The following is a 27,942-nucleotide window of genomic DNA, read 5'->3' on the forward strand; positions in this document are numbered from 1 at the left end:
ACTCCTGGGATACGTGGGCCGTTAAGCAGGTCCAGGAGCGCGAGTCTTCGAAGATACGGAAGCACCAGGTAGGTGCGGAGTTTACTTGCGGTTCGGAAGTATTCACCTGCAGGAAGCCTCCAACCGAAATTTACAGCCCTCTGTCTTTGGTCCCCGCTACAAACTCTGTTCCCCAGCCACCGACTCCATCCCTTTCCCTGGCAACTGTCTGAGGCTGAACCAGACTGTTCGCAACCTTGGTGTCATATTTGACCTTGAGCTTCCAACCACATATCTGCACTAACATTGCCTGACTCTGCCCCTGCCTGAGCTCATCCATGCCATTCACCCATAACCCCTGTGCTCATTGACCTACATTGGCTCCCGGTTTAGTAACACCTTTATTTATTTTTTTTGATTCTCATCCTTGTTTTCAAATCCCTCCCGATCTTTGTAACCTCCTCCCGCCCTACAAGCCTCCAATTCTGGCCTCTTGTGCATCCCCAATTTTTAATTGCTCCACCATTGGTGGCTGTGCCTTCTGCCCCTTGGCCCTAATCTCTCATTCTATCCCTAAATCTCTCTACCCCTCTTTCTGCCTTCAAGAGGTTCTTTAAAACCTACCCCTTTGACCAATCCTGACCTAATATCACTCATGTGGCTCGGTGTCAAATTTTGTTTGATAAAGCTCCTGGGAAAAGCCTTCGGATGGTTTACTACATTAAAGGCGCTATATAAATGCAGGTTGCTATTGTAAGGGTGTTGGCGTATAAGAGCAAGAAGTCTTCCTGCAATTATAAGGCTTTGGTGAAACCACAGCTTGGAGTACTATGTACAGTTTTGGTCTTGTGCAAGGAAGGATGTCATTGTCTTCGAGGGGGTGCAAAGAAGGTTCACTAGATTGATTCCTGGAATGAGAGGGTTGTTCTTTGAGGAGAGATCGAGTAGATTGGGCCTATACTCTCTGGCGTTTAGAAGAATGAGGTGATCTCATTGAAATGTTTAAAATGTTTGGAGGGCTTTAAAGAGTAGATGTTTTGGCTGGAAAGTCTAGAACCAGTGGGGCACGGACTCTGGATAATGGGCCGTCCATTTAGGGCTGAGTTGAGGAGAAATTTCTTCACTTGGGGTTGTGAATCCATAGAATTCTCTACCCTAGAGGTCTGTGGATGCTTAGCCATTGAGTTTATTTAAGACTACGATGGATAGATTTTTGGACTCCAAGGGAATCCAGGGATAGGGTGGGAAAGTGGAGTTAAGGTAGAAGATCAGCCATGATATTGCATGGCGGAGCAGGCTCGAGAGGCGTATGGCCTACTCCTGCTCCTGTTTCTTGTGCTCTATGTTTCAGCAGGAATTTTTATGTTTTGCCAATTCTACTAGAATGAAAAGTAGATCCTTGTATATTCAAATTATTTAAACGTTTGAGATTTTGTCCCCTTCAGAAGCACAAATTGATCAGATTGAGGAAGAGTTTAGAACTGAATTTCAAGAAAAATTTGCTCACAGCAAGGATGAAAGTTAAATGTCTGCTCAGAATGCAACCAAATTCAAATCAAGTTCATTTGATTGTGGGAGAACAATTCAAATAATTTGCATTCCTACTTAAATACAGTGAATAAAGGTATGTAGGTCAGTTAGCAGCAGCTGCAGAAGGTCGGTGAGGAACTGGAGTACAGTGTGTGTCATACTCCCAAGGTGTGCACTGAATCAAAATGGCCGACTCCATGCACCCTGCAGAGCAGGGCTATGTTCTCTCCTGGAGTTCCTGATCAAAGTATCTCGACTTGAGAGAGTGCTGGGTGAAGGCCAGGTTCTCTCACTGGGGAGAACAAATAGGTGAGGAAAACTGGATGATGACTTACTGTTTGGTTGAAGAGCTGTATTAGCTTCACGCACTCAGCAGAGGGTCCTGCTGCTTGACCTGATCACATCAAAGGCAACTGAGGAGAAACTGATGGGATTCATCTCTCTATTTGTATTTTAAAGAAAACAAATTTCTCCACATGTCCTCCCTTGGAGCACCACCGGACAGATTGAGACTTTGCACCAAACTACAGAGTGTCTACCCAACCTAAAGTATATTAAATCCAAGCCCAAAACACTCCGTAGCCCCTGTTTAAAGACTACAGCAAACCGTAGAACGTAGAAACAGGAGTAGGCTATTCAGCTCCTCGAGCCTGTTCCACCATTTGATGAAATCGCAGCAGATCTGTCACTGACCTTTGCTCCATATCCTTTGATACCCTTACCCAACATGGATCTGTCGATCTTTGTCCTGAGCATTTCAATTGTCCGAGCACCCACTTCGGGTTATAGTTTGTATTCGCGATAGGAGGATGAAATATTCGAGACGACTAGTCTTTTAACTTCTCTTTTTTTTAAAAAAAAAAGCACAAGGACATTTTTGCTGTAACATTTTGTTTGGAAGGGGGAAGCAGAGAAGGGTTTGGTTTTCTCTTTCACAAATTGGCAGTCATTTTCAGTCGGTTCAACTCTGATCACCAGCACAAGCCAATCCATGTATGCTTGCCCTGCAATCCCCTTCCTTTTTAGCCCAGTAAAACCCAATCAGCCTTGTGACATTCCCTACTCCAGGTAACATTTTTTTTGGAAATTCCTGCAACTGGCTACTGTTCCTATCAAAACTTTATACAAACTAAAAGCATTTCCAGGTAATAAAATCAAAGTTCTGTACAGGCTGGTGATGTCAATTCAATGAATACAAATTTCCCCTCACGGGTACTAAGCTGTAACTTGTGATGGGTTCAAAACTTTTCTGAATGGCACCGGTGTCTCCCCTTGTTGTTTGATGAGAATCTATTTTAATTGTATGAGCAGAATCTTCAACATTTGGCATCACCGATCAGACTCCATTCAGTCCCACTCTCTGGCTTACCACTGGGAAAACATCAACGTTTTGTTGAGACAATCCAGTTGTGTACAATTTTTTTTTTAAAAAGGGAAAAATGGACTCTGGTGTTCTCAATTGTACCCGGATTACTAATAGTCTGACTTTTGTTTACTAAAGTGAACATGTGATGTGTTGATGATCAATCTCTTGTAGTCTTTTTCTTTTACAAGACTCTCTTGTTTTGACAGGTGGCCTTTCTGTATATGTGCACCCGGCTGATCATTAACCTCTCGCAGACCTACATTGCCATGTATATAACCTACACTCTGAAACTACCAAAGGTGAGCAAATGCCTGTTTATTTGAAAAATGTCCTGAGCAGATGGTTTCTCTGAGATCTGTAATGTGCAAAGTAGTATTTGCTTAGCTCAACAAAGTGGCATTAAAATAATGTTACTGACTGTCTGACTGACCTGGATACATGTGTTGGTGGATGGTTCCGTGACTGTATATCTGAGAGAGCACGGGCTGTTTAAATCAGTGGAGCAGGATGTTTTAGCTTTGTCCCTGCCAGTGCTCCTCCCTCACCCAAAATTGCTTAGTTAGTGATTTATCTCATTTGCTGTTTGTGGGATCTTGCCCTTCAGGAAAGCATCAATTACAGTGTCAAAATTGTTTTATCTTTTTGATTTATTGAAACCCACTTGGTACTGGCAGCCTGGTGGTGAAGGTCTTGCCCCTCCTTCCCACTGGGAATTCCCATATCTTCACTTGCTGGCTGTCTGTGAAGACCCATCTTTGATCATGCTTTCAGTGAGGAGTTGCAGAGTAAAACATGTGCCTGGCAATATCGCGGGCCTTCAGAACCATGTCAAACATTTGAACAATGTATAAAATCTTGGTTATTGTTCACTTCCCAGCATCTTCCACCAGTGGAAGCGAGAGGGACTTGGTGAGGCGTCAGACTTGTGCGCTTTGACAATTGCCAGTGCTTCCAGTAGATCTGCTGGTGCACCTTGACCATAGCCACTGTTTCCAATCGATCTTCTGGTGCAATTTGACCATAGCCACTGTTTCTAGTAGATCTGCTGGTCTCCAAGGATTGTTTGTTTGCAGCATATTAATAAAATGTTGGTCTTATTGAATGCACAGACTGTTTAAATTCTCTTCTTTACAGAACTACATTGCCATGATTCCTCTAGTGATGTACATCAGTGGGTTTTTGTCCTCATTCCTCATGAAACCTGTGAATAAATATATCGGAAGGAATGTGAGTGCTGTTAGTTTTTGGAAATGGTTAGAAATGTGAATATCCTACTCCAAACGTCCTCACAAGGAAAACAGTTCGTTTTGTAAAAATGTATTTAATGCCGCCTTTTCCACAAATTTGTATTCACTTTATTTGGTTATAGAATAGAATCCGAGAATGGTCTTCTTGCGTGCTGTGACCATTCGGCCCATCGAGCCCATGCCAACTCTCAGCTAGGCCTACTCCCCTGCCCTTTCCCTGTAGCCCTGCAAATTTGTTTCCTTCAGATACTTATCCAACTCCCTTTTGAAAGATAAAATTGAGTTTGCCTCCATCACCCTTTTCAGATTGTGCATTCCAGATCCTAACCACTAGCTGAGTTTTTATTTTTAAACTCTCCCCGTGTTGCCTTTGGTTCTTTTGCCAATCACTTAAATCTGTCTCCTCTGGTCCTCGACCCATCTGCCAATGGGAACAGTTTTTTTTTTTCCTTACTCTGTTCAGATGCCTCATGATTTTGAACACCTCGATCAAACCTCCTCTCCATCTTCTCTGCTCCAAGGAGAACAACCCCAGCTTCCCCAGTCTATTCACGTAACTGAAATCCCTCATCCCTGGAAACATTCTCAATCTTTTCTAAAGCCTTCACATCCTTCCTAAAGTGTGCTGCCCAGAATTGGACACTATTCCAGTTGGGGCCAAACCAGTGTTTTATATAGGTGGTTCATAACTTCCACACTTGTACATTCTGCCTCTATTTATTTATGAAGCCCAGGATCCCGTAAGCCTTTTTAACGGCTTTCTCAACCTGCCCTGCCACCATCAACGATTTATGCACACGTGGCCCCAGGTCCCTTTGTTCGTGCACCCCCATTAGGATTGTACCACTTAGTTTATGTCTTCTCCTCATTTCTTTCTAACAACATGCATCACTTCACACCTTTTCTGTTAAATTTCATCTGCCATATCTGCCCATTTCATGAGCCTGTCTGTCTTCCTGAAGTCTATCGCTATCCTCCTCGCTGTTCAGTATACTTCCAAGTTTTGTCATCTGCAAATTTTGAAATTGTGCGCTGTAAACCAACATCCAAATCATTGTTGTATATCAAGAAAAGCAATGGTCCTAGAACGTTCCCCTGGGGAACACCACTGAATACATTCCTCCAGTCTGAAAAACAACTGTTCACCACTACTCTTTGTTTCCTGTTCTTCAACGACTGCCTGTCCTACCTGTGACAGAGACTGTAATTCCTGTATTGGACTGTTCAGTCACCTAAGAACTCACTTTTTTTTTTTTTAAAGAGTGGAAGCAAGTCTTCCTTAATTTTGAGGGACTGCCTATGATTGGCCAAGTGACAGGAAACAATGTTGTCAGGTACACCAAGAATTTCTGTTGTGAATTTTAAAATATATACATTTAGAAATGACTTCATTGTAGGCATAAACTTTTATACTTTTCAGTGTACTTTGGGAAAAATCTTGATCTAAAAATTGGATTGTAAAACACCAAGATGAGATTTTAAAAGCCATAACAGAATTTTACAGTCCAGGAGCTCAAACAGAAAGTTGTCCTGTCCACAACTCCAGACCATCTGATCAATTACACCCATGTCAAGTAGCAGCCACATAATAACTTCCCCCCATCTTTTTAAATATTTATCCATTTACTTTTTAAAAAGCTATTGTGAATTCTACTTTCACCACTGTTTGTTTGAGAGGGCATTCAAAATGAGCAAGCTTCTAATATATAGAGGTTTATATACTTCCTAACTTCACCCTTTTTCTTTCTTTCTAATAATTGTATACACTTCAGCGAGCAACTTGGCAAGTAAGGAAAATGCAGTACTTTTATGGCTGTGTTGAAACGTGCAGTGGCTTGAATGCTCTTGTGAACATAAAGCTAAATTGCTCCTGGGCTAAAAGGCAGCTAATTATTTCCTGGTGTGAGCAAAGCTGTTGCTAACACGACCTAGCTTCGGAACATTAAATGGCTCTGCTAATTGCCCCAATTTTAAAACACATGATCCTCTTTATACCACATCCAATTTATGTTTAAAAATGTGCCAAGTGATAAACACCAACTTCTCGTAGTTAGATGACTGTAACTTGAGTCATTTTGCTCGTGTTGCTTGTGGAGTGGGTGGAAATGACATGACAAAAACCACAAAATGTTAAATATCCAGGAGCTGACTCCATATTATCTGAGGCTAGCTGAGTGAATCACAGCCAGCAAAATGTGTCCAAGTCCTTCAGCTTTGACCCATTTGATTGGATTCCATAAAATAGGTGCAGTTTGGAAGAATAAACAATCGAATTGGTTCAGCTCGGAAAGCTGGAGATGCTGAAAGGGGAGCTCTCGGCCGTTTACCCATAAACTGTAAATTATTGAACCTGATTAGTTATTCAGAAACTGATGCCTTAGCGACGTGCTCTCGGCCATCAGAAACAGTGGAGACGGGATCCTTGTTATCAATAAGTTCTGCAGTAAACCCACAATGCTCCACTGAATCGTATTGTTACATGCTATTTAAAAAAAAAAACTATTTTACTTGAAGAAAAATTCTGTGGAAAGTTGATGAAGGAAAGCCAGAATGAATGTTGACCATCAGCAGTGTGGGTTTCTATAGGAAGTTTGTATATTTGATGTAATTATTATGTCTGTAATTACCATCGAATAACTCCGAGGCCTTATACTGTGAGTAAGAGCTGTGTGACTTCAGTCCATTTAATACGACTGCAAAGTGAAGGGCAGCATGGCTGGCTGCCTTTTTATATGCCCCTGCACACCAGGGCAGGAAACCCCTGGACCTTCAACAGCAGCGCCCTCCGGTGGTACATTGTACATAGTTAAATAGTGAATACAAAAAGTTTGCATACATGACAGTGATAGTCTTTAGAAGCTCTTGAACTTTATTCTCTGAGGGCCTTAGTATCTCACTTTTTGTTTGTTTGAACCTTGATCTAGTTGCGATGTCAAGATGTGACCCAACAGATATTCATCAAGCTATACATCTTTGCCCTTGTATGCATCCTCCTTGCCACGCATAATAAAACCGATTTGTTCAGGAGCTGTACAGAAGGCCACCTGGAATGCTAAGCGAAAGATGGAATAACCTTTCTGGGGGGGTTTCTAGTTTTGGGCCTTTGTAGCTTTTCCTGTTTACTTTGCTCCACAATTGTCTGGTTCAGTTCAGCTTAAGTGAACCAAAAGAAGGAAAGAGGGGCATAAAGAGATCTGGGAATAGGACCAGTGGAGGAGATTAGGACTACTGTGGGGGAGGGGAGGGGAGGAGAAAGAGAGATTAACAGCAATGTGGATTGGTTGGGCCAAAACTGCCTGTTTCTGTGTTGTAGTTTCTGTGTAATGCAGCAATGGCATGTAAAAGTTGCAGAGGACAACTTTTCTGTTTTGAGCTCACCTTTCCAGCTGAAAGAGAGGGGATGAGCATCTGTTTGTTTATAAAATTTTTTTTTTTTTTTGCTGTCCCTTTTCCCGGCAACTGGTAACTAACTTTTCTATTTCTCCTTTCCTTAGATGACCTACTTTTTTGGACTTGTGATGATCCTGGGATTCGCTTATTGGGTCTGGTTTTTTGAGATCGGGAAGAGCATATTTGGTGCAGCAGTACTTCTTGGTGCAGGCTCCGCCACGATCTTGGTGACCTCGCTTTCCATGACTGCCGATCTCATAGGAGAAAACACTGTAAGACATTAGAAAGCTCGGTTAAAAGCTTTGAAGCCTGTATGGGCTCAATTGTTTAGGGCGAGGCGACAAAGCTGCTTCTCATCGTACAAAAAAGCAGTATTCTGCGGGAAGCACACGCTGTCTGGGGAAAATAGACTGTCGGGATCAGAGTGATGGTTCTCTGTTTTCTCCCCTCCACTCCTGAATGTTCTGACGCTTTCTGGGGTTCTGTAGACACCGGCAGTCTTCTGGTTCCCTGCAAGTGATCATTCTTAAGAGCCTAGAAACATAGAAAATAGATGCAGGAGTAGGCCGTTCAGCCCTTCGAGCCTGCACCATCATTCAATAAAATCATGGCTGATCATTCACCTTAGTACCCTTTTCCTGCTTTCTCTCCATACCCCATGATCCCTTTAGCCATAAGGGCCATATCTAACTAACTCCCTCTTGAATATATCCAATGAACTGGCATCAACGACTCTGCGGCAGGGAATTCCACAGGTTAGCAACTCTGAGTGAAGAAGTTTCTCCTCATCTCAGTCCTAAATGGCTTAACCCTTATCCTTGGACTGTGTCCTCTGGTTCTGGACTTCCACAACATCGGGAACATTCTTCCTGCATCTAACCTGTCCAGTCCTGTCAGAATTTTATATGTTTCTATGAGATCCCCTCTCATCCTTCTAAACTCCAGTGAATACAGGCCCAGTCGATCCCGTCTCTCCTCATATCAGTCCTGCCATCCCGGGAATCAGTGTGGTGAACCTTCGCTCCACTCCCTCAATAGCAAGAACGTCCTTCCTCAGATTAAGAGAGGAGCATTAGCAGCATTTTCCACCTCCAAAGAAAGACTTGCATTTCACGACCACCGGACGTCCCAAAGCGCTGTCATAGAATGGTTACAGCACGGGCGGTGGCCGTTTGGCCATCGAGCCCATGCCGACACTCTGCTAGTCTCTTTCCCCATAGTCCTGCAAATTGTTTTCCGTCCGATATTTATTCAACTCCCTTTTCAAAGATAAAATTGAGTCTGCCTCCACCTTTCAGATCTTAACCACTCGCTGCATGAGAGTTTTTTCTTGTGTCGCCTTTGGTTCTTTTGCCAATCCTCTTAAATCTGTGTCTTCTAGTTCTCGACCCATCTGCCAATGGGAACAGTTTCTCTCTACCCTGTACAGCCAATGAAGTGTAGTCACTGTTGTAATGTAGGCAACGCGGCATTTGCAGAACAAGCTCCCATAAACAGCAATGTGATAATGACCAGATCATCTGATTTTTGTTATGTTGATTGAGGGATAAATATTGGCCAGGACACCAGGGATAACTCCCCCCGCTCTTCTTCTTCGAAATAGAGCAAAGGGATCTTTTACGTCTACCTGAGAGGGCAGACGGGGCCTCGGTTTAATGTTTCATCCGAATGGCGGAACCTCTGACAGTGCAGCACTCCCTCAGCACTGCACTGGAGTGTCAGCCTAGATTTTTGTGCTCCAGTCCCTGGAGTGGGACTTGAACCCACAAATTTCTGACTCCGAGGCAAGATTGCTACCCACTGAGTCACAGCTTGATTTATCACTCTGATTTGCTCAGAGACCAGCATCTTCACTACTTCCTGGACTTTTTATGTTTAATTTAGCTAAGGCCAATCCTCTCCTCGCCTGATATCTCCACATGTGTATTTTTTTAACAGCAACTGTGATCAGGCGAGGGAGCCTTAGCTTTATTTTTTTTTTTTAAATCCATTTCTCTCTTCCTGCATCTTGTAGCCTATCAAAAGAATGATGTTGCTGCTGGGAAAAGGAACATTGATCTCTATATGGCCACATCAAAGACAGAATAACATTCCTTCTACTCTGTCCTAACAGGAGAATGGCCCCATATACACCACTGCGGCACTTTCATTTCCTTCCGAATAAGCTGTGGGCAGATTTGTGGTGTGGACAGGCGTCCAGTAGGAACTGTTAGTACATCGTCGCTCATGGGGCAGTTAATACCACCCAGACCTGTTGCATGCAACATCTTTACAAGCAGCAAATTAAGGAGAGAACTTTCCAATCTTGTGTGGGTTGAATTTAAATAAAAGTCAAGGGGTGAAAGTGGAGTGCTAATCCACCATGAGGCCCAGTTTCCCATTAATGTCTTTTGGAGGGAAATATAAAATGGGTTTGTCTTCATGCTAACTTGGGGAAGAGGAGGGGAAAAAAAAGTAGAAAACAAATCCACTTTAAATATACGGCACTTAAAGAGGCGTGCAGTTGACGAATGAGCAGTGCCCATATTACTGGTGGCATTTCTTAGAACACAAGCTACAGGGAAGTGGCTGCAATGTACACTACAAATCTGGTATTGGGTTTAGGTTGGCTATTCCATCGGAGTAAATGTGAGGATTCAATCCTGGAATTTTTTACCTGTAATAGAGTAAAGCGTTCACGTCTGCTAATCTGTAATTGTGAGGATTCTCCACTTAATTTGGCCTCGGTGAAAGAATAGATGGATCTATATCCTCCAGTGAGTCTCCGTACTGAGTAGACCTCTGGAGCAGGACGAACTATCCAACTTATATTCCACTGATGGGGAAGACTAGACTAGAATAAGGGGCCGCCCATTTAAAACTGATGAGGAGGAATTTCTTCTGAGGGTCGTGAATCTGTGGAATTTGCTGCCTCAGAGCTGTGGAAGCTGGGTCATTGAATAAATTTACGATGGAGATAGACAGTTTCTTAACCGATAAGGGGTTTATGGTGAGCGGGCAGGGAAGTGGAGCTGAGTCCATGATCGGATCAGCCATGATCGTATTAAATGGTGGAGCAGGCTCTGGGCTGGATGGCCTACTCCTGCTCCTATTATGTTCTTATTGTGCGCTGGGTGCACAGCAGAGCCCAGCACACTTTTTTTTTATAGATCCCGGGATTGTACCCGTCACCAAATGCAACAGAGGGAGACTGGCATGTTGTGCTCTCTCCAAATAATAGCATTGACGTGTAAAAGTAGTTCCTGACTTTTGTATTTCCTTTTAAAATGGGGTACTTCACAATCACATGAAATCTAGAATATAGAACACCAGAAAGCTATTGGCTCCATCAAGCCTGCTCCTTCCACAATCCTTGTATGACTGTTGATTACACACTAGGGCCCAAATTTCCCAGGAGTTGCTCTTTTTTTTTGGAGCGACTTCATTTTTCTGGACTATCTTTTTAGCTGCAATTCTGGCCATTTAATTTGTGTCCGTGTAAGTGAGTTAGTTGGGTTTTTTTTTTTCAAAAGGGGGCGTTCCCAGCCACTTGTGCCTGTTTTGGCCATTTAAGCAAGTTTGGCCAGCAAATAGTTTCTCCAAACTAACTTAGGCCAGTGTATGTTGCCACTTCTGTCCACATTGAAAAACCTTACTTACAGTTAAGGAATCGGCGCAAGTAACTACATTTTAAAGCACCACCAAGCACCAAACAAAGCACAAAGTAATAAGCATTCAATTTTTTTAAAAAAAGGAACTGAAGTAAATAATTAAATTAACAAATAAAGAACTGAAGTAAATTCTACCTTCAACTAAACTCAGCAGTGGCTGGCCGTGCAGGAGTCCTTTCGGCCTGGGATAGGGGAGGGAGAACGGAGGGGGGGGCAGGGAGGGAAGGCGCAAGGTGGGGGGGGGGAGGGATTTTTTGAGAGCGAGAGAGAGAGACACACACCCACGAAATGTATTCGATTTGGTTAACAAAATAATGCCACGAACCGATATTGGATTGGTGCCAGCAGCTGTTGGTTGGTTGTCTTGGTTCGTTCAAAGTTTGCTTTTCTGGCCTCAGCCAACTTGGTAATTGAGCTCGAGCCAGGTCCCCATCTGCCTCGCCCCCTCTTGGCCTGTTCCTTCGCTTTCACATGCTGCATGAAGCCATCCCCGTGCTTCATGTGCCCCATACGCACATTAACCCTGTTGCCGCGCATCTCCTGCCTTTGACTTGCTGGTTGACAATAATGCCTTCGGCAAGTTATGCTGTAAAGATCCCAATCTTGTTATAAAATATTCAAGATACTTTAAATCAAAGCGTGCGCCCACACAAGCACAGCCACTGCAATAATGCTGCCCGGGCCATTGGAGGCCTGCTCACGTGAACGCAGCATCGGGAGAGCCCATTCGGCCAGGGCTAGGAGCGCCGTGCTTCGGGCCCCTCCCACACAGCCTGCAGAGATTCGGGCTGCGAGGAGCTACTGCACATGCGCGCGCACTCTAGCGCCAAGGGCCTGGATCGACCGGACTGCGGGGAGAATACAAAGGTAAATAGCAGGCGCCGTTTCTGTTCTTAAAGTCGGCTAACCCCGGGGGCAAACTTGGGCCCAGAAATTCCACCCCCACACAAGACCACCATCCAAGATCTCTCTCCTCTTCCAAACCCCGATGTGAATAACATAGTTTTATATCTCGAACCCTCAGTCGCCTTGCTTGAATCGTATTGATCCACTTCCTAAAAGATGTCAATTGATCCCGAATGAACGACTTTTTCTGATGGTCTGTTGTATGTGCTCATTATTCTGTAGAGAAAAGTCTTCTCACTTGCAGTGTTTCATGAATTTTATCATTGTGCTCATTTGAGGTCTGTGGTTGCTGTCCAATTTAAATGGCTTGCTGATCTCCTCCCTCTTGTACTTATCTATACCATTTTTATTATTCGAAAGAGCTGTGTTGTGCCTGCTCTCGATCTTGGTTCATAACATTTTGCCTGTAAGCACCAGTTAGTCACCTAACAAAAGGGGTCATTTTAACCAAACTCTACAGGTGGGAAACCCACAGTTTCTGGTGGGACACTGGTTTTGCACCCCACCTAATATTATTATCCCTGTTGACTTCAGCATGCCCTGTTTGTTACCAAGGTGACTAACTGCTGCTTACAGGCAGAATGTTCGACAGCCGAGCCTGATTCTGCTCTCCTGGCGCCCACACTTTCCAGCAGGGCTCACTGGGTGGGTGGTAATCTGTAGCAGGAATCCCGCTGATTTTTCTCTCCTCGCCGTCATTTGCTGAGAGCGTAATCAGCTTGGGGATCAAACCTGGGCCTTTTCGTAGGATTTCTTATTGCTATACCATGTGATGCCATTCCCCATTGGTGGGACTTGAAATTCTCCAAGATGAGCTGAATAGTGGCTTAAACTTTTAATTTTTTTTTCCAGCAAAGTGGGGCCTTTGTCTATGGTTCCATGAGTTTCACAGATAAGGTAGCCAATGGCATTGGAGTGATCATTATCCAGAGTCTTCACCCCTGCAAGTAAGTGCTTTCATTTCAACTTCCGGGTTCTTCAGCTTGGTGACTAGCTCGGTCACCCAGATGTTATTTGCAATCGGTAGCTGTCAGTGCTAATTATCATGTACTTTGAACCTCAGTGGTTCAGAAAGAACCTTTGGCTCTTTCACTCTTTTAATGGATTTCAAATGAATATTAATTGCTAAGGGGCGAAGGGCAACTCGATGCTTTAAACTGGACCTCGAGAGAATTTATTTCATTGATAGCTGATGTCAATTGTAAATTTTGTTTGGAGGAAGTAGAGAGAGTCATTCAGCATCAATACCGAGCTTAACTTAACATCCTCTGGAAACATTTGACCATGTCAGACTTAAGTGATCCTCTTTTAAACATTGTGATTTAATTTTTTTTTTGGCTCATTTAAAGAATATATAACACACAAAGCTGAGAACACTGGTATCAATAAATAAATTAAATAGCTGTGTACAATGGCACTTGATTTTTTTAAATTACCATTATGGAATTACATGCTCTTTTGGCATTATCTCTATCTGAGGAAGGAATGCTGGGCTGTAAACAATTCTGTTCTTGTGCAACAAGGGTGCACATCGTCTCAGTGCTTTTTTGTTTAAGACTGATTTATTTGTCTGGATGTCGGCACAGTGCATCTCTGATGTGCTGCCATGGTGGAGAGGTAATCGAAAGAAAAAAAGACTTGGATTTATATAGCGCCTTTCACGACCACCGGACGTCTCAAAGCGCTTTACAGCCAATGAAGTACTTTTTGGAGTGTAGCCACTGTTGTAATGTGGGAAATGCACAAGCAAGCTCCCGCAAACAGCAATGTGATGATCAGTTTTTTAGTGATGTTGATTGAGGGATAAATATTGGCCAGAACACCAGGGATAACTCCCCTGCTCTTCTTCGAAATAGTGCCATGGGATCTTTTACATCCACCTGAGAGAGCAGACGGCGCCTCTGTTTAACGTCTCGCCTGAAAGACGGCACCTCCGACAGTGCAGCACTCCCTCTACTGCACTGGAGTGTCAGCCTCTTTTTTTTTTTGTGCTCAATTCCCTGAAGTGGGACTTGAACCCACAACCTTCTGACTCAGAGGTGAGCAAGCTACCCATTGAGCCACAGCTGCTGACACTATTTGCCTGGACTTTACCTCCCACAACACATCTGCATGTCTCGTGAGAACTCCAGGCAATGGCATACCCCTTGGCTGCAGAACACGAGGCTCCTTGACCTGCTCCTGCTGCTTCGATCCCCATGAGCAGGGCCTTTATTTGCAAGTGGAGATGGGCAGTCAGAATGCCACATTTGTGCCCAAAGATCCTTGGTTTTGGAGAATGGGGAGGAAAGCTGGTAAAGGAACAATAATAGACTGCATATTTTCCATTCTGTCATCTTCATCTTGCCCCCAGAACCCCACGGAGCCTCCAGTCAGCTGGGGTCTGGAGGAGGGACAGTAGTGTCCTGTATTACCGGGCACCCCAGTACAGGCAACGTTGAAGGAAATTGATATGAGACTGTGGGGACCTCATTGCCCCTGCACCTCCCCCAGCCCCCCCCACTGATTCCCACCTCAAGACAATAACTAATCTGGGCCTGTGCCTGTTCCAGATGCACTTCCTGGGATAACCCCAGGAAATCTTGGCAAGACTCACAGGGGACACAGATCTGCTGTTCCAAGTCTTGTCCCTTTTCCCTCTGCTCTGCACCTGAGGATTGCCCAGGGTGGAGAAAATTCTGCCTTATTGTTTTGTGTGCTTGTGATAAGATTTTCCTCTTTGTTTCTCTCCATCTAGGACCCAAAGCTGCTGTGCACAATGCAGCCCGTTCTACCACTTGGTGATGGCGCTGGTGACTGGTTGCATCGCTTGTGCAGCACTGGTTTCTTTAGGAGCTACCCGAATTTGGCCAATCAAGATTAGGGCCCGTAAGTAATAACTTCCGTTTCAAGTGTTTTCAGCAGCTTGTTGCATTCCAGTCGATCTTGTCATTGAGGTGCTCGCAGTATTCATCACCAGCAAGAGGAGCAGTTAGCGGGGAATGCAAACCAGTCACTGGAGGCCTTGCAGTCCGATGAAGTGGGAGCTGGAGAAGGATGAGAGGCCTGACTTGAAGTGGGAATGGAGTGGGGCTTGTTATTTAGCAAGTGGGAGTGTTTACATTGTAACTGGTAGCAGCAGAGCCTGTGACGTGTGTTGGATGGATGGAGTTCTTAGTGAGGCGGAGTGTGGAACTGTTCCAGGAATTGAAGTCGGAGTGGAGGCTTTGAGGCTGAGTAGAATGGTCAGGTTCAGTTCTGCATAACACCCAACAGGTTTAGACCGTTTTATGACAATAAAACACCTTGTATACAGATTTTTTTTAAATTGTATTGAAGTTGCCATTGATATATTCCAAAAATTGCACTTTATGCAAAAACTGATCTCTGCCTTTAATGTAATCGCAGATAAGAGCACCTCTGACCACTTCCTCGTATCGCTCTCCACCCACATCCTCCTGTGTCTGCCCTGGGGGGGGGGGGGGGGGAAATCTCCCGACTCTTACAACTGCACTTATCAACTCCCAACTGTCCAGCCTGTGGCCCTCCATTCACCAGGCCATCTCTGCAGCTACCGATCTGCTCAGTCACACCCTCATCACCACATTTGATGCCCTAGTCCCTGTTAAAACAATTACCCTCTTGCACCCTGGCTGTTCCCCCTGGTACAGCCCTGATTTTCGCGCTCCAGTCCAAGGGAAGTAGATTTGAATGGATATGGCAGATAACTGGTTTAGCCATTCACCACCAGATCTGGCTGAACCACGTCAAGCATTATTGGGTCCTGCTCTCATCTGCCAAAATCGCTCACTATTCCAGAATCATTCTGAAATGTAAAGATAAACCCCGGCTTCTATTCTCCACTCCTAACTGTCTTTTTAAACCCCTCGTCTCCGACAATAAGGTGTGAGAAACTCGTGGATCATCCGTTTGGCTGCCTCTGCCTCTTCCCTTCCTTCCCCAGCCCACCGGCCCAAACTTCCTCTAAGGAAGCCCCCTGCCCTATCCCTGATCTCTCCTCTTCCTCCAGTTTCTCTCCGATCTCCCCTCATGACCTTTTCGAGCTCATCCTGTCCATGAGACCCACTTCCTGCTCCCTTGACCCTATTCCCACCCAACTTCCTTTTTCTGGCTCCCTATGTTAGCTGACATTGTTAACTGTTTTCTCTCCTCGGGTACTGTCCGACTCCCTCAAATCTGCTGTCATCATCTCATTTTTTTTTTTTTTTTTTTTCCCCCCCCCCCCTCAAAAAAAAAAAAAAAACCCTCTATCCCTCCTGTCCTTGCAAACTATCACCCCATCTCCAACCTCCCTTTCCTCTCAAGTCCTTGAATGTGTTGTCGTCTTCCAAATCTTTCCTGCAATTCCATGTTCAAATCCCTCCAATCCGGTTTCCGCGCCTGCCACAGTACCAAAATGGCTCTTGTCAAAGTCACCAACAACATCCTTTGTGACTGTGATAAAGGCAAACTATCTCTCCTCCTCCTTCTTGACTTAACTGCAGCCTTTGACGGTTAACCACTCTATCCTTCTCCAATGCCTCTTCACCGTTGTCCAGCTGGGTGGGACAGCACTCGCCTGGTTCCATTCTTATCTATCTCATCATAGCCAGAGAATCACCTGCAATGGCTTCTCTTCCCACCCCTGCATCATTACCTCTAGTGTCCCCCAAGAATCTATCTTTGGCCCCCTCCTATTTCTCATCTACATGTTGCCCCTTAGCGACATCATTCGGAAACACATCAGTTTCCACATGTATGCTGATGGCACCCAGCTTTACCTCACTACCACTTCTCTCAACCTCTCCACAGTCTCTAAATTGTCAGATTGCTTGTCCGACATCCAGTTCTGGATAAGCAGAAATTTTCTCCAATTGAATATTGGGAAGACCGAAGCCATTGTTTTCAGTCCCCACCGCACAAACTCTGTTCCCTAGCCACTAACTCCATCCCTCTCCCCAACACCTGTCTGAAGCTGAACCAGACTTTGCCACCTTGGTGTCACATTTGACCCTGAGCTTTCGACCACATATCTGCACCTCCGGAACATCGCCCATCTACGCCCTGGCCTCAGCTCATCTGTTGTTGAAGCCCTCATCCATGCCTTTGTTACTTCTAGATTTTACTATTCCAACACACTCCTGGCTGGCCTCACATTCTGCCCGATGTAAACTAGAGGTGATACAAAACTCAGCTGCCCATGTCCTAACTCTCTCCAAGTCCCGCTCGCCCATCACGCCTGTGCTCGCTGACCTACATTGGCTTCCGGTTAAGCAATGCCTCGATTTCAAAATGCTTATCCTTATTTTCTAATCCCTCCATGACCTCGCCCCTCCCTATCTCTAATCTGCTCCTGCCCACAACCCCCCGCTCCCCAGGAGATGTCTGTGTTTCTCTAATTCTGCCCTCCTCAGCATCCCTGATTATAATCACTCAACCATTGGTGGCTGTGCCTTTTGCCTAGGCCCTAAGCTCTGGAACTCCCTGCCTAAACCTCTCCGCCTCTCTTTCCTCTTTCAAGAGGCTCCTTTAAAACATACCTCTTTGACCAAGCTTTTGGTCACCTGTGCTGAATTGTACTTGTGCGGCTCAGTGTCAAATTTTTATCACACAATACTACTTTGACGCACCTTGGGATGTTAACTTGAATTTAAAAAGCACCTTTATCATTTTCCTGGGTTTTAAGCACATGTCTGTAGTGATAAGAGGTTCCTTTTTCAAGCTGAACATAATGGGCCTTACAAATCCTGAGAGTCTTTGATCTGTTTTTAATCCTGGTGACTAAACCCACCCCAAATGTTTTTTAATTCAGAGCATACCGGAACTTCCAGTTTGTAAAACCCTGCCCCATGTCCATTGGATACCACATCAGCCTCCCAGGGGGCCCTAAATATACAATGCAAACTCTGGGAATAGAGCAGAACAGAGGTCCCAGGTCCAGAGAAGGAGGCAGGCCGTTGTGCAAATGCAACTTTATGAATAGATTTAATTTTTGGTGTGTGATATATATGTATTTTGTAGGTTAGAAGTGCTTTATGTTTTTTTTTGGAAATGGGTCCAAAGGTCAGCCAAGAATTAAGATGGCCACTGAAAGCAGTATTTTAAGCGACTTGGTTTTGTGGTGCTCGTTGGTTTATAGGCAGCGTTTTGCTGGATGTTCATTGGCCTGTCAGGATTTTCTTGCCCCACACTTTGCATGTGGGATAGACACTTTCCCAAGTATTAGATGCAAAACTTTTAATTATATAGATTGTGTCTGACTTTAGTGCTTAAAGGATGATTTAATAAAAGCTGCTGTAGATCCAACTCATCCAAACTGGAAGGACAAATGACGGTGTGTTTTAGGTTGCTAGCTTCGTAATGCTGCAATGCGATTAGTTGGGAAGCTCTGAAAATTGGTTTCACAACAATTGGTGCCATACAAGATTAGAACATGCTTTCAAGCTCAGAATTCCAGCACCTTTCAGTCCCGCCTAACATCTAGAAATGCTAATCCAAGATAATCTTTAGATCCATAATGTTCCTAAAATGTTCCTGGTCTGTTGTGCTTTAAATGTGCAGCTGAATGAGCATCGCCAGTCCAGCACTTCAGTTTTTACACTCCCTCCCTCACATGTACAGCTTTTGTTTTTTCAAATCCAAAAATCACAGGTTAGATCTGGCTGCCTAGCATTAAAGCATATAAAGGGAAGGAATTAATCTCTCCTGCATTTTTTGAGAAACCAGAAAATGAAAGTGCCGACAAGTGTTGTGCATATTAAGTTGCTTTTTTGACAGCTGGCATTTGGGTGGTGAAGGCAACATAATATTAACCCAGCATTGCTGTTCTGCATGATTCCTGGCTCAGTGAAAGTGCTTACGATAGGTCACTGGCTATCCAGTGGGAAGTGTTTCATTTTCTGTTGGGTCATGTCAATGCATGTGTGAAAAGACTCAAAGTATTTCCTTGAGGAAAATGGCTGTCTTGATTGCAGAGCTGTTGGCTTTAGACTAAACCGGCCGCTGAGCTTCTATTTCTGCCCTGTTTGTTGGCATGGCTGATGAGAGTGCGTTTAAATTATGCTGCAATTGGTGTGGTTTTTGTCCCATTTCTCGTGACCAAAAAAAAGTTTCCACTATCTGTATTTCAGGGCGCAAAGAAGATGGTAAAAATCTTGAAAGCCAGAATTGGAATACCAGTACCTACACTTAAATAGGAGACTGAAATTTACAACATGAAACAACTCGTAGCATTTCCTAAACAAGAAAAAAAAAACCACAAGCTCCAAGATAAACCTAACCCATCATATCTGCTCTTAAATTTTTAACTTGCTGATCCAAATTCATTATTTTTAAAATGAGAAATAAAAATAGTTAAATTATACTGGAAGCACTAATCTTCATGTTGATATCCACTGCAGCTCCAATTTTAATCAAAGAAAGAACTTGCATTTATAAGTCCGCAAGTCCCAAATTGCTTCACAGCCAATGAATTACTGCTCATCCCTTGTAATGCCAATTTGTGCACAGCAATAAGATGAATGATCTGATCATCTGTTAATGTTGGTTGAGACCACTGGGAGAACTTCCTCTGCTCATCTTCAAATAATGATCTTGGATATTTTGTGCCTACCTGGGGGGCAGACCTTGGTTTAATGTCTCATCCAAAAGACAGCATCTCCCTCAAGTGTCAGTCTAGATTATATGCTCAAGTCTCGAGAGTGGGGTTGAACCCAGGACTTCTGGACTCTGAGGCAAGAGTGCTACCATCGAGCCAGGGCTGCTATTCTAAAGCTGACACTCTACGCTACTTAGCTGTGTACTCTATTACTGAGTCCCAATTCACTCGTAGTGAGAAGTGGATAAGAGTAATGTGTGCTTTATAGGGATGACCCATTAGTAGGCAATTTCCCTTTAATATATTCCTATGGACTCTCAGGATGTCTCCATTCTATCTGTCTGATTAGGCTAGATGACTGCTGTTGAGTCTGTGTTTGTTTGTTTGTAGAGCAAAGCTTCCACGGCTGACTGCGCACCTCCCAGATTTAATTATCTTCTCCATCTACTCTATGGGAGCGCTGCCAGAGGACTGGAGAATTGCAAATGTTACACCCCTGTTCAAAAAAGGAGGGATAAACCCAGCAACTACAGGCCAGTCAGCCTAATGTCAGTGGTGGGGCAACATTGAGACAATAATCTGAGACAAAATTAATTGTTACTTGGAAAAATTTGCGTGGATTTATTAAAGGCAAATTGTGTTTAACTAATTTGATGGCGTTCTTTTGAAGTAACTGAGAGGGTTGATGAAGTTATTACTGTTGATGTTCTGTACATGGACTTTCAAAAGGCATTTGATAAAGTACCACATAATACACTCCAAAATTAAAGCCCATGGGATTAAAGGGGCAGTGGCAGCGTGGATGTGAAATTGACTAAGACCAAAAGCAGAGAGTAATGAATGATAGTGGGGGATAAAAATTATTTGGGATACTTGGTTTTATAAACGGAGGCATAGAGTACAAAAGCAAGACAGTTATACTAAACCTTTATAAATCATTGGTTAGGCCCCAGCTGGAGTATTGTGTCCAATTTTGGGTACCACAATTTAGGAAGGATGTCCAGGCCTTCGAGAAGGTGCAGAGAGATTTCCTAGAATGGTACGAAGGATGCGAGACTTCAGTTACATGGAGAAACGATGAGCCGAGAAGGTTAAGGGGAGATTTGATAGGGACGTTCAAAATCAGGAACGGTTTTGATAGAGTAAATCAGGAGAAACTGTTTTGAGTTGCAGCAGGGTCAGTGACCAGAAGACACCGATTTAAGGTAATTGGCAAAAGGACGAGAGGTGAGATGAGAATTTTTTTTAACGCAGCGATTTATGATCAGATGGTGGAAGCAGATTCAATATTAACTTTCAAAAGGGAATTCGATAAATACTTGAAGGGGAGAAATTAGCAGGGCTTTGGGGAAAGGGCAGGGTGGAATGTATAGCTCTTTCAAAGAGTTGGTACAGGCACGATGGGTTGAGTAGCTACCTTCTGTGCAGTATTTATAATGCCATTTCAGTCCCATAGCTGAGCGAAATGTTGGTAGGTTAGGAAGATTGTTACATCCAGGAGGTCTGCAAATCCCAGTCAACTGTTCTACAAGAGCTCGGAACAACAGCTGTTCTGTTTTATTTGCCTGTTTAACTTGGTGATCTCAACTTACTGACACTTTACTCAGTTAAAGGAACGTTGCATTGTCAGAGGCGCTAACTTTCAGATGAGATGTTAAAGCAAGGCCCCATTTTTAACATTTATTCGTTCCCAGGATGTGGGCATCGCTGGCAAGCTGCCTTCTTGAACTGCTGCAGTCCGTGTGGTAAAGGTACTCTCTCAGTGCTGACACTTGTAGTGGTTTGATACAACTGAATGGCTTGCTGGGCCATTTCAGAGGGCAGTTAGGAGTTAACCACATCGCTGTGGGTCTGGAGTCCCTTCCCTAAAGGGCATTAGTGAACCAGTTGGGTTTTTCCGACAATCCAGTAGTATCATGCTAGCTTTTTAAAAAAAAAAAAAAAATTCCAGATTAATTTAATCCTACCTGCCGTTGTGGGATTTGAACTCCCGTCTCTAGATTATTAGTCCAGTAACGTGACCACTACCTATCTATCCTCTGCAAGAAGAGCAGATTTCTCCTGGTATCCTAGCCGATATTTATCGCTCAACCAGTATCACTAATAAAACCTGATTATATCTGCCCACGTATCTCATGGCAGTTTGTGGGACCTTGCTGTGTGCAAATTGTGTGCTGAGTGTGTCAACATAAGTGACAAAACAGTAGTTCATTGTTAAATGCTTTGCGACATCCTGAGATAGTGAAATATGTTGTGGATAAATGCCAATCCTTTCCGCCTTGCCTTGCTCAGGTTATTCTGGGAACAACATGGTTTTGAAATTCAATGAACCTCACTTATCATTTATGTCACTTTAAAATATACTAGCACGTTGCCAGAGGCAATAATATTCCAACTGCAAGGCGGATTGTGAAGAAAAGCTCTCTGTTTTGGAGTCACAGTTAGCCTGAATAGTTAATGAAAAGGATGTATAAAGCTAAAATTATTGCTTTTTTTGTCATTAAACATGTATAATGTTATATAGCGGTGTCTACTCTCCATTTAATAAAAAAAATGGCATCTTGTATTGGCATTAAAAACTTGGAATGGATAGACCTTTAATAATTGACTAACTATGCTTTTAGTCCATTTTCACTACCAACTGCCCTCAATATTTTCACATCCAGTTATTGCAATTGGCCCGGTGTTCACTGACTGGACACTCTTCAGTTATAGCCATGAATAGTGGCCATTTAACTATATACGTGACTCATGCTAACCTTTGGCATTTCTCCTGATCCATTTCAGTTCAAATAATAAAGCACCCATTTAATTTTAGCAAGTTGTCACTTTATTCCCATTGCATTTGATCCAAAAATAGGGTATGTCATCCAAATGGTTGCAGTTTTGTAAGAATTTACTGTTTATATGAATATATAATTAGATATTAAATAGTTTATATTAATATATAACTAGTTATAAAATTGCAATTGATCCAAAGATGGTGTATTCTGGCCAATTGTTTGCAGTTTCTAAGGATTTACTGTTTATATGAATATATAACTAGTTTTAAAATTGCTGCTAAATATTTAATGTGAAGAGTAGTAAAATCTCGTGCAGATATGTATCAATATAGCAAAATAATTCTGTTTTTTTGACCTTATTAAATATTGTGAAACAATCTCCTAGCAATATCCTTTACATAAATTTACAGCATTAATGCATATCTGTTACATTTTAGGACAATGTGATGAGGTTTCCTATATTGTGTAATGCCACTTTGATGCAAATTTTAAATAAGCTGACTTCAGCTATTACATTAGTTTTGGTCTGTACATACCATCAATTCTATACGTACAATGTAACAGTGCAATGAAAAATACAGTTTAATCCAGACACGTCAATTTTTTTTAAAGCTTATCTGAACTATCTACAAGTACTTTGTTAAATAATGTACTAAAATTCACCTCCTGAACCAACTCTTAAAATGTGTAAATACTTTTTTTTTTAAAAATGCACATTTACCATGAAACATATTGCTGTTTAATAGTCCTATTAAAATCTGCATAATTTATTTCATAAGTAAAATTGAAGACTCGAAGTAGAATATTTTTTAAAAATCAATTTGATTAAAAAGAAAAGATTGATTTAATGGGAAATTGAGATTAACTGCCATTTTATTTGTGGAGTGTGAAAAGCTACTAATCTGATTCATGTAAAATGTTTTTTTATTGTACATTACAGCAGTTCGAATGGACATTTTTAAAATGAATCTCGAGCCACGCATTCAAAGCAAGAATGCAGTCACTTTCCCACTTCTGAACTGTTTTGAACGATTTGAAGCCAATCGTCAGATTAGATTTTAAACCAGTTCACCTTCATTAATCTCCCCTAACACTGAATGTATGGGAGAGCACAGCATGTGTACCAGGAGCAGAGGTGTTTTTAAAACAATCTTTAAACCCGGAAGGAACATAATCAAGAGGCTCACCAATTCCAGCTGTTAAGCTTTTGTGTTGGTGATTTGGTCATCTGGTTTTCAGATGTATTTCATTACATTGCTGATAATTGGATCATTTTCTTTCATTCTTAGACTGCCAGAGTTCAGGGAAACATGCCTGTCGCCACCGGTTTTATTTTGGCAATGAGCTGCAATGCTACAGTAAATGATTACAGTAACATTTGCAATCAATTTATTGCTAACCTGGAACCATTAAACTAAGAACCTAAAACACCATGATGCATAGAAATACTTTTTTTTAAAAAAAAGAAGCACTTCATCTGACCTTGTCCTGTTTGTTTTTTTCTCTTTCTGAATCATTTTCTACAATTCAAACTTTAAAAAAAAAATTAATTCTCTCTCCCTTCCCCCCCCCCCTCTCTCTCTCTCTCTCTCTCTCTCTCTCTCTCTCTTTTTTCTTTATATATAAACTTTCTTGTTCCAACTGTGTATTTTGGATGCGAGAGTGATTCTAATTTTAAAGTGAACAGTCTGAAAGCAGCCACTTGAGAAGTGGCTTTGTGGTTTCAATGCTTTATGATTGCACTCCAGGTTCCAAATCCAGTCTCTGACATTTGCACTGTTCTTCCCCTAGAGGGCAAGTATTTACCAGACGATTACTGGTTCTGCCCTGCAGCTGCAACTTTTTTTTTTCTTATCTTGATCTGGTAGCTAGGTAACTTAGAGGTCTGGTAGATCAGAGGGAGATGGAAAAGAATATATATTTTTAAGAAATCCAAAGAAAAACTGTATTTTTGTTAATTACAAATGATCAATGTTGGCATCTAAATTCTTTAAACATTGCAAATTTAAATAGGACAGTGCACTTCTCGCTACGAATTCCTTTCCCAGGTCTATTCTATATTTCAGTTGAAGACCAACTAGAGTAGAAGCAGATTGGTAATGCATAATAATTTTTTTAATGTCTTGTGTGTAGTTCACATTCGTAGAGCAGATTCTCATGTGTTACAGAATTTGGGTTTTCTTTGTCTGGCTCACTGCTCATGTCATCTGCGTAGTTAGGTTTTAATCTAATCCATTCCGTCCATCGTGGAGAACCAACCACAGAATTAACTGAGCTTGCCCTCGTTCAAGTACGTTCAATGATCTATTCGTTCTTTTTCCCATTAAACCGCAAGAATATTCTTGCACGATAACATGGGTCTCTACAGTACGCAGAGTTAACTGGGCAGCTGTTGGATACTATATTTTCAAGAGTATACATATTTATGAAGTCATTATAGAATTGGTGTTGCTTGCAGGAGGAATACAGGAATACATTAAGATTTCTTGACATGGTTGTCTTTGCACTGGGATTGACATGGGTTGAAGTAATTTATGTGGTCTTGGGAGGTGATTGGTGGTGGGGTATGCCAGGGTGGTTGTGCTGAGCAGAGCAGGTCTCCAGTCATCCTGGTTTACTCTTGCCACTGGACCAAGACCTAGCTCTGTCAAGCCCGTGTGGTGGCTGATGTGCAACGGCCACCACACGTTGTTTTTTTTTTTTAAATCCACGCACAGGCATCTTCCACCCCTGGAGTTCAGGACTGGAATATCTGGTCCTTCAGTGAACTCATCCCTTTTGGTGTGGAAGCAAGTCATCCGTGTTCGAAGGACCGCTTATGATGATGCTGTGCTGAGTCAGCCGTCCAAGTTTAGGCCCCTGTCTGCTTGGTCTGTCAATCTTTCTTTGGATTTCTTCATAAGGATCTGTTTTCAATTAGAATGATTTGTCCAGTCTCTGTTGTAGCAGAGGTAGACCTGAAGGGGGGGGAGCTATGGTCTTCCAGTGTGTAATATCATTCGAGGTGATGGAGCTACAAGACCTCAAGACTATACTGAAATGCATTAACGAATCCTATAGGAAATGGGGATTGTAAGAGCTGCCCATTTAATCTTGTGTATTGCAGAGATCCAAATTATTGTGCAAAAATGTTCTTAATGCCTAAAATGGAAATGAGTGCCCCTTGGGATTAAGCAATCCGATATGAATCCACTTTGGCTTCATATGCCTTTGTTTTGCTGTCCTATATTAAACTGTAATAGTACATTAGTTCCTTTAGTACATTTAAGCATCTTGTTATCCTTTTAGGAGTAGGGATTCTGGCTCTTGACGACTACAGATATATCTCAATTGTTAAAAACAAAACCAGAATTTCATTAACAGTTTGCCATTTTCATGATGGAACACAAGATACCATCTTAAAGTGCTTATGGTCTGTCTTGATGTTAAACGTGATGGAAAGTCTGCCAGAAGATTGGTCTCTTAACGGCTTTAATAATGTGTTGAGTGAGGGACATTGGTGTCAGATCCATTTTCCTGTGGCTTTAAGCAAATATTGTTTAGTCTTTTTAATATAACCAGTGAGCCAGTGCTACACACTAACACTCGTTCCTCCCTCGTTAGTGGTACTCCTTTAAAATAATTTTAAGAGGCTAGAAAGTCTAGTGGGCCTTGGTGCAAGCTTCAACCCTCAAACTTCAGGCCACACACTCTGCTCGGTTATTTTTACAAAGACCTTTTGCAAACTTGACTGGTTCAATCCATGTGGCTTTGTTTTTGGTTGAGCTCAGATTTTTTACAAATTTTAATGAAGCGAAAATCAGGTGCAGTTTATTTGCTAGTTTGTAATGAGCACTTAGGCTCCACCAAGCTCTTGTGCCAGGAATTAGAGTGAAATACACCACTTCCAGTCTTGCTCCCATTTTCAATTTTAAACTTGTTAGTAGGTTGTATTTTTGATTTATTTGCTAACTGGTGTCTTTTTTTTGTTGCACCTGTAGGTTATGATACTGGATTAATAGGATCATCTTCAACTGAGAAGAGCACTGATTCCAGTGACTATGGAGCAATTAACTGATGGACCTACCTGTGTGCCACACACTAAAATATATACGAATGCACAAGAATGAGACACCAATAACCTTGTACAACACACCTCAACATTGTTGAAGTTCATTGCTTTAGGCTGATATTTCATGTTTTGGTGCTGGTTTTGAATCTACCTCCTTCAGTCAGCTGTGGGAACCATTCAGTGTGCACCAGTGCAGGGTTGATTTTAAGTGCGCTCATGACCATTTTGAATGTAGAAATGTTTGAATGGTAAAAGTCTGTCGATTTCTGTGTAAAAGGTAAACCACATGATTATAGAATTTAGAGCAGTAATAACGATTTGGAATTGCGTATTCTGGTCATATTTTAATGCCTTTTGCACTTTTACCCATCAGTGAACTGGCAGTGGCTTCATGCACTTTTATTGGGGGAACTCACGGTTTAGGTCATCTCTTCTTGCGTATGAGCAGCATATTCCAAAATCTGCTTTTAAGGTGGAGTAAGTGCATAAGCATATGGGTGAGTTCACTTTGCACAGCAGAAGCTACACATCGTGATTTAGACTACAGAAATCAGTGAAAAGGGGAAATTTACTTTGCACAAACACCAATGAAACATGGTCTGAAATCTCTATTTTTGACCATCCAAATATCTCTGAAGTGGACCATCCATTTCACACCCCATAGTCACACAAGATGATCAACAGAACTCCCAAGGTCAGTCACCAGATGTAAAATACTACTTTGGTACCATTAAACTACCCAATTTATGGGATAAGCCTTTTATAGCTGCACTTTTTTTTAAACAATGTTAACAGTGAAGGAGTATTGGTGCACTCTGGTGTCATGTATGCGATTATTAATCCTCAGTCAAAATAAGAAACTCCTTGAATAATGTATATCTTGACCTTCGTTATGCCTCTGTTAAGTACGTAATGAATCCTCCACAATTTTTAATGCTCTTTGACAGGACTACATCTGTATGGATGAGTACATATATACTAGACTTTTGGACCAAGAACAAATTTTGTTTGTGTATGTAACTGTTTTATATTCACAATAATATGATTAATGTGGACTGGTGACTTTAAAATACAATGTTTATATTGGCCGACCTCTTAACTAATAAACGAACAGATTTGCATTAATTACACAATGGTATTTGCTAAGCATTTAATGAAAAAGGGCTTCTTGAAAAAAGAATATAGGGCCTGGCAATGAACAAGTCATGTTTGATGTAATTGTGGGCAAGTGTCAACACGACTGACCTGACCTAGTTTTTCTCCTCATGAAGTCCAATAGCACTAGGCTTTTGCCAATATCAACTTTGTCCTTCCAATTTCGATTTCAACTGTGCTATAGTATGACGGCTCTTTTCTTTTCCAATGACCTAAATCCAATACTTTGCTATGCATAATGAAATGACACAGTAGAATGTATTTGGTTTGAATGTGTCCTTTCCCCTCTGGGACATGAATTTGATTCCA

The 27,942-nt window shown here is 42.3% G+C and overlaps 1 protein-coding gene across 1 annotated transcript in view; it reads left to right on the forward strand.

The window, feature by feature from the left end:
* The window catches only part of LOC139229160 (major facilitator superfamily domain-containing protein 12-like), a 68,433-nt gene extending 40,848 nt beyond the window's left edge, over positions 1–27,585 (forward strand). Inside the window, exons 5-10 of the mRNA XM_070860822.1 lie at positions 3,082–3,174; positions 4,010–4,102; positions 7,617–7,784; positions 12,921–13,015; positions 14,806–14,936; positions 26,408–27,585. Coding sequence (XP_070716923.1) covers positions 3,082–3,174; positions 4,010–4,102; positions 7,617–7,784; positions 12,921–13,015; positions 14,806–14,936; positions 26,408–26,484 — 657 coding nt within the window. The 3' untranslated portion in view covers positions 26,485–27,585. The remainder of the gene's footprint in view (positions 1–3,081; positions 3,175–4,009; positions 4,103–7,616; positions 7,785–12,920; positions 13,016–14,805; positions 14,937–26,407) is intronic.
* Positions 27,586–27,942: the final 357 nt, after the last annotated feature.

This window comes from Pristiophorus japonicus, chromosome 18, assembly GCF_044704955.1.
Source record: "Pristiophorus japonicus isolate sPriJap1 chromosome 18, sPriJap1.hap1, whole genome shotgun sequence".
Lineage (NCBI taxonomy): Eukaryota > Metazoa > Chordata > Chondrichthyes > Pristiophoridae > Pristiophorus > Pristiophorus japonicus.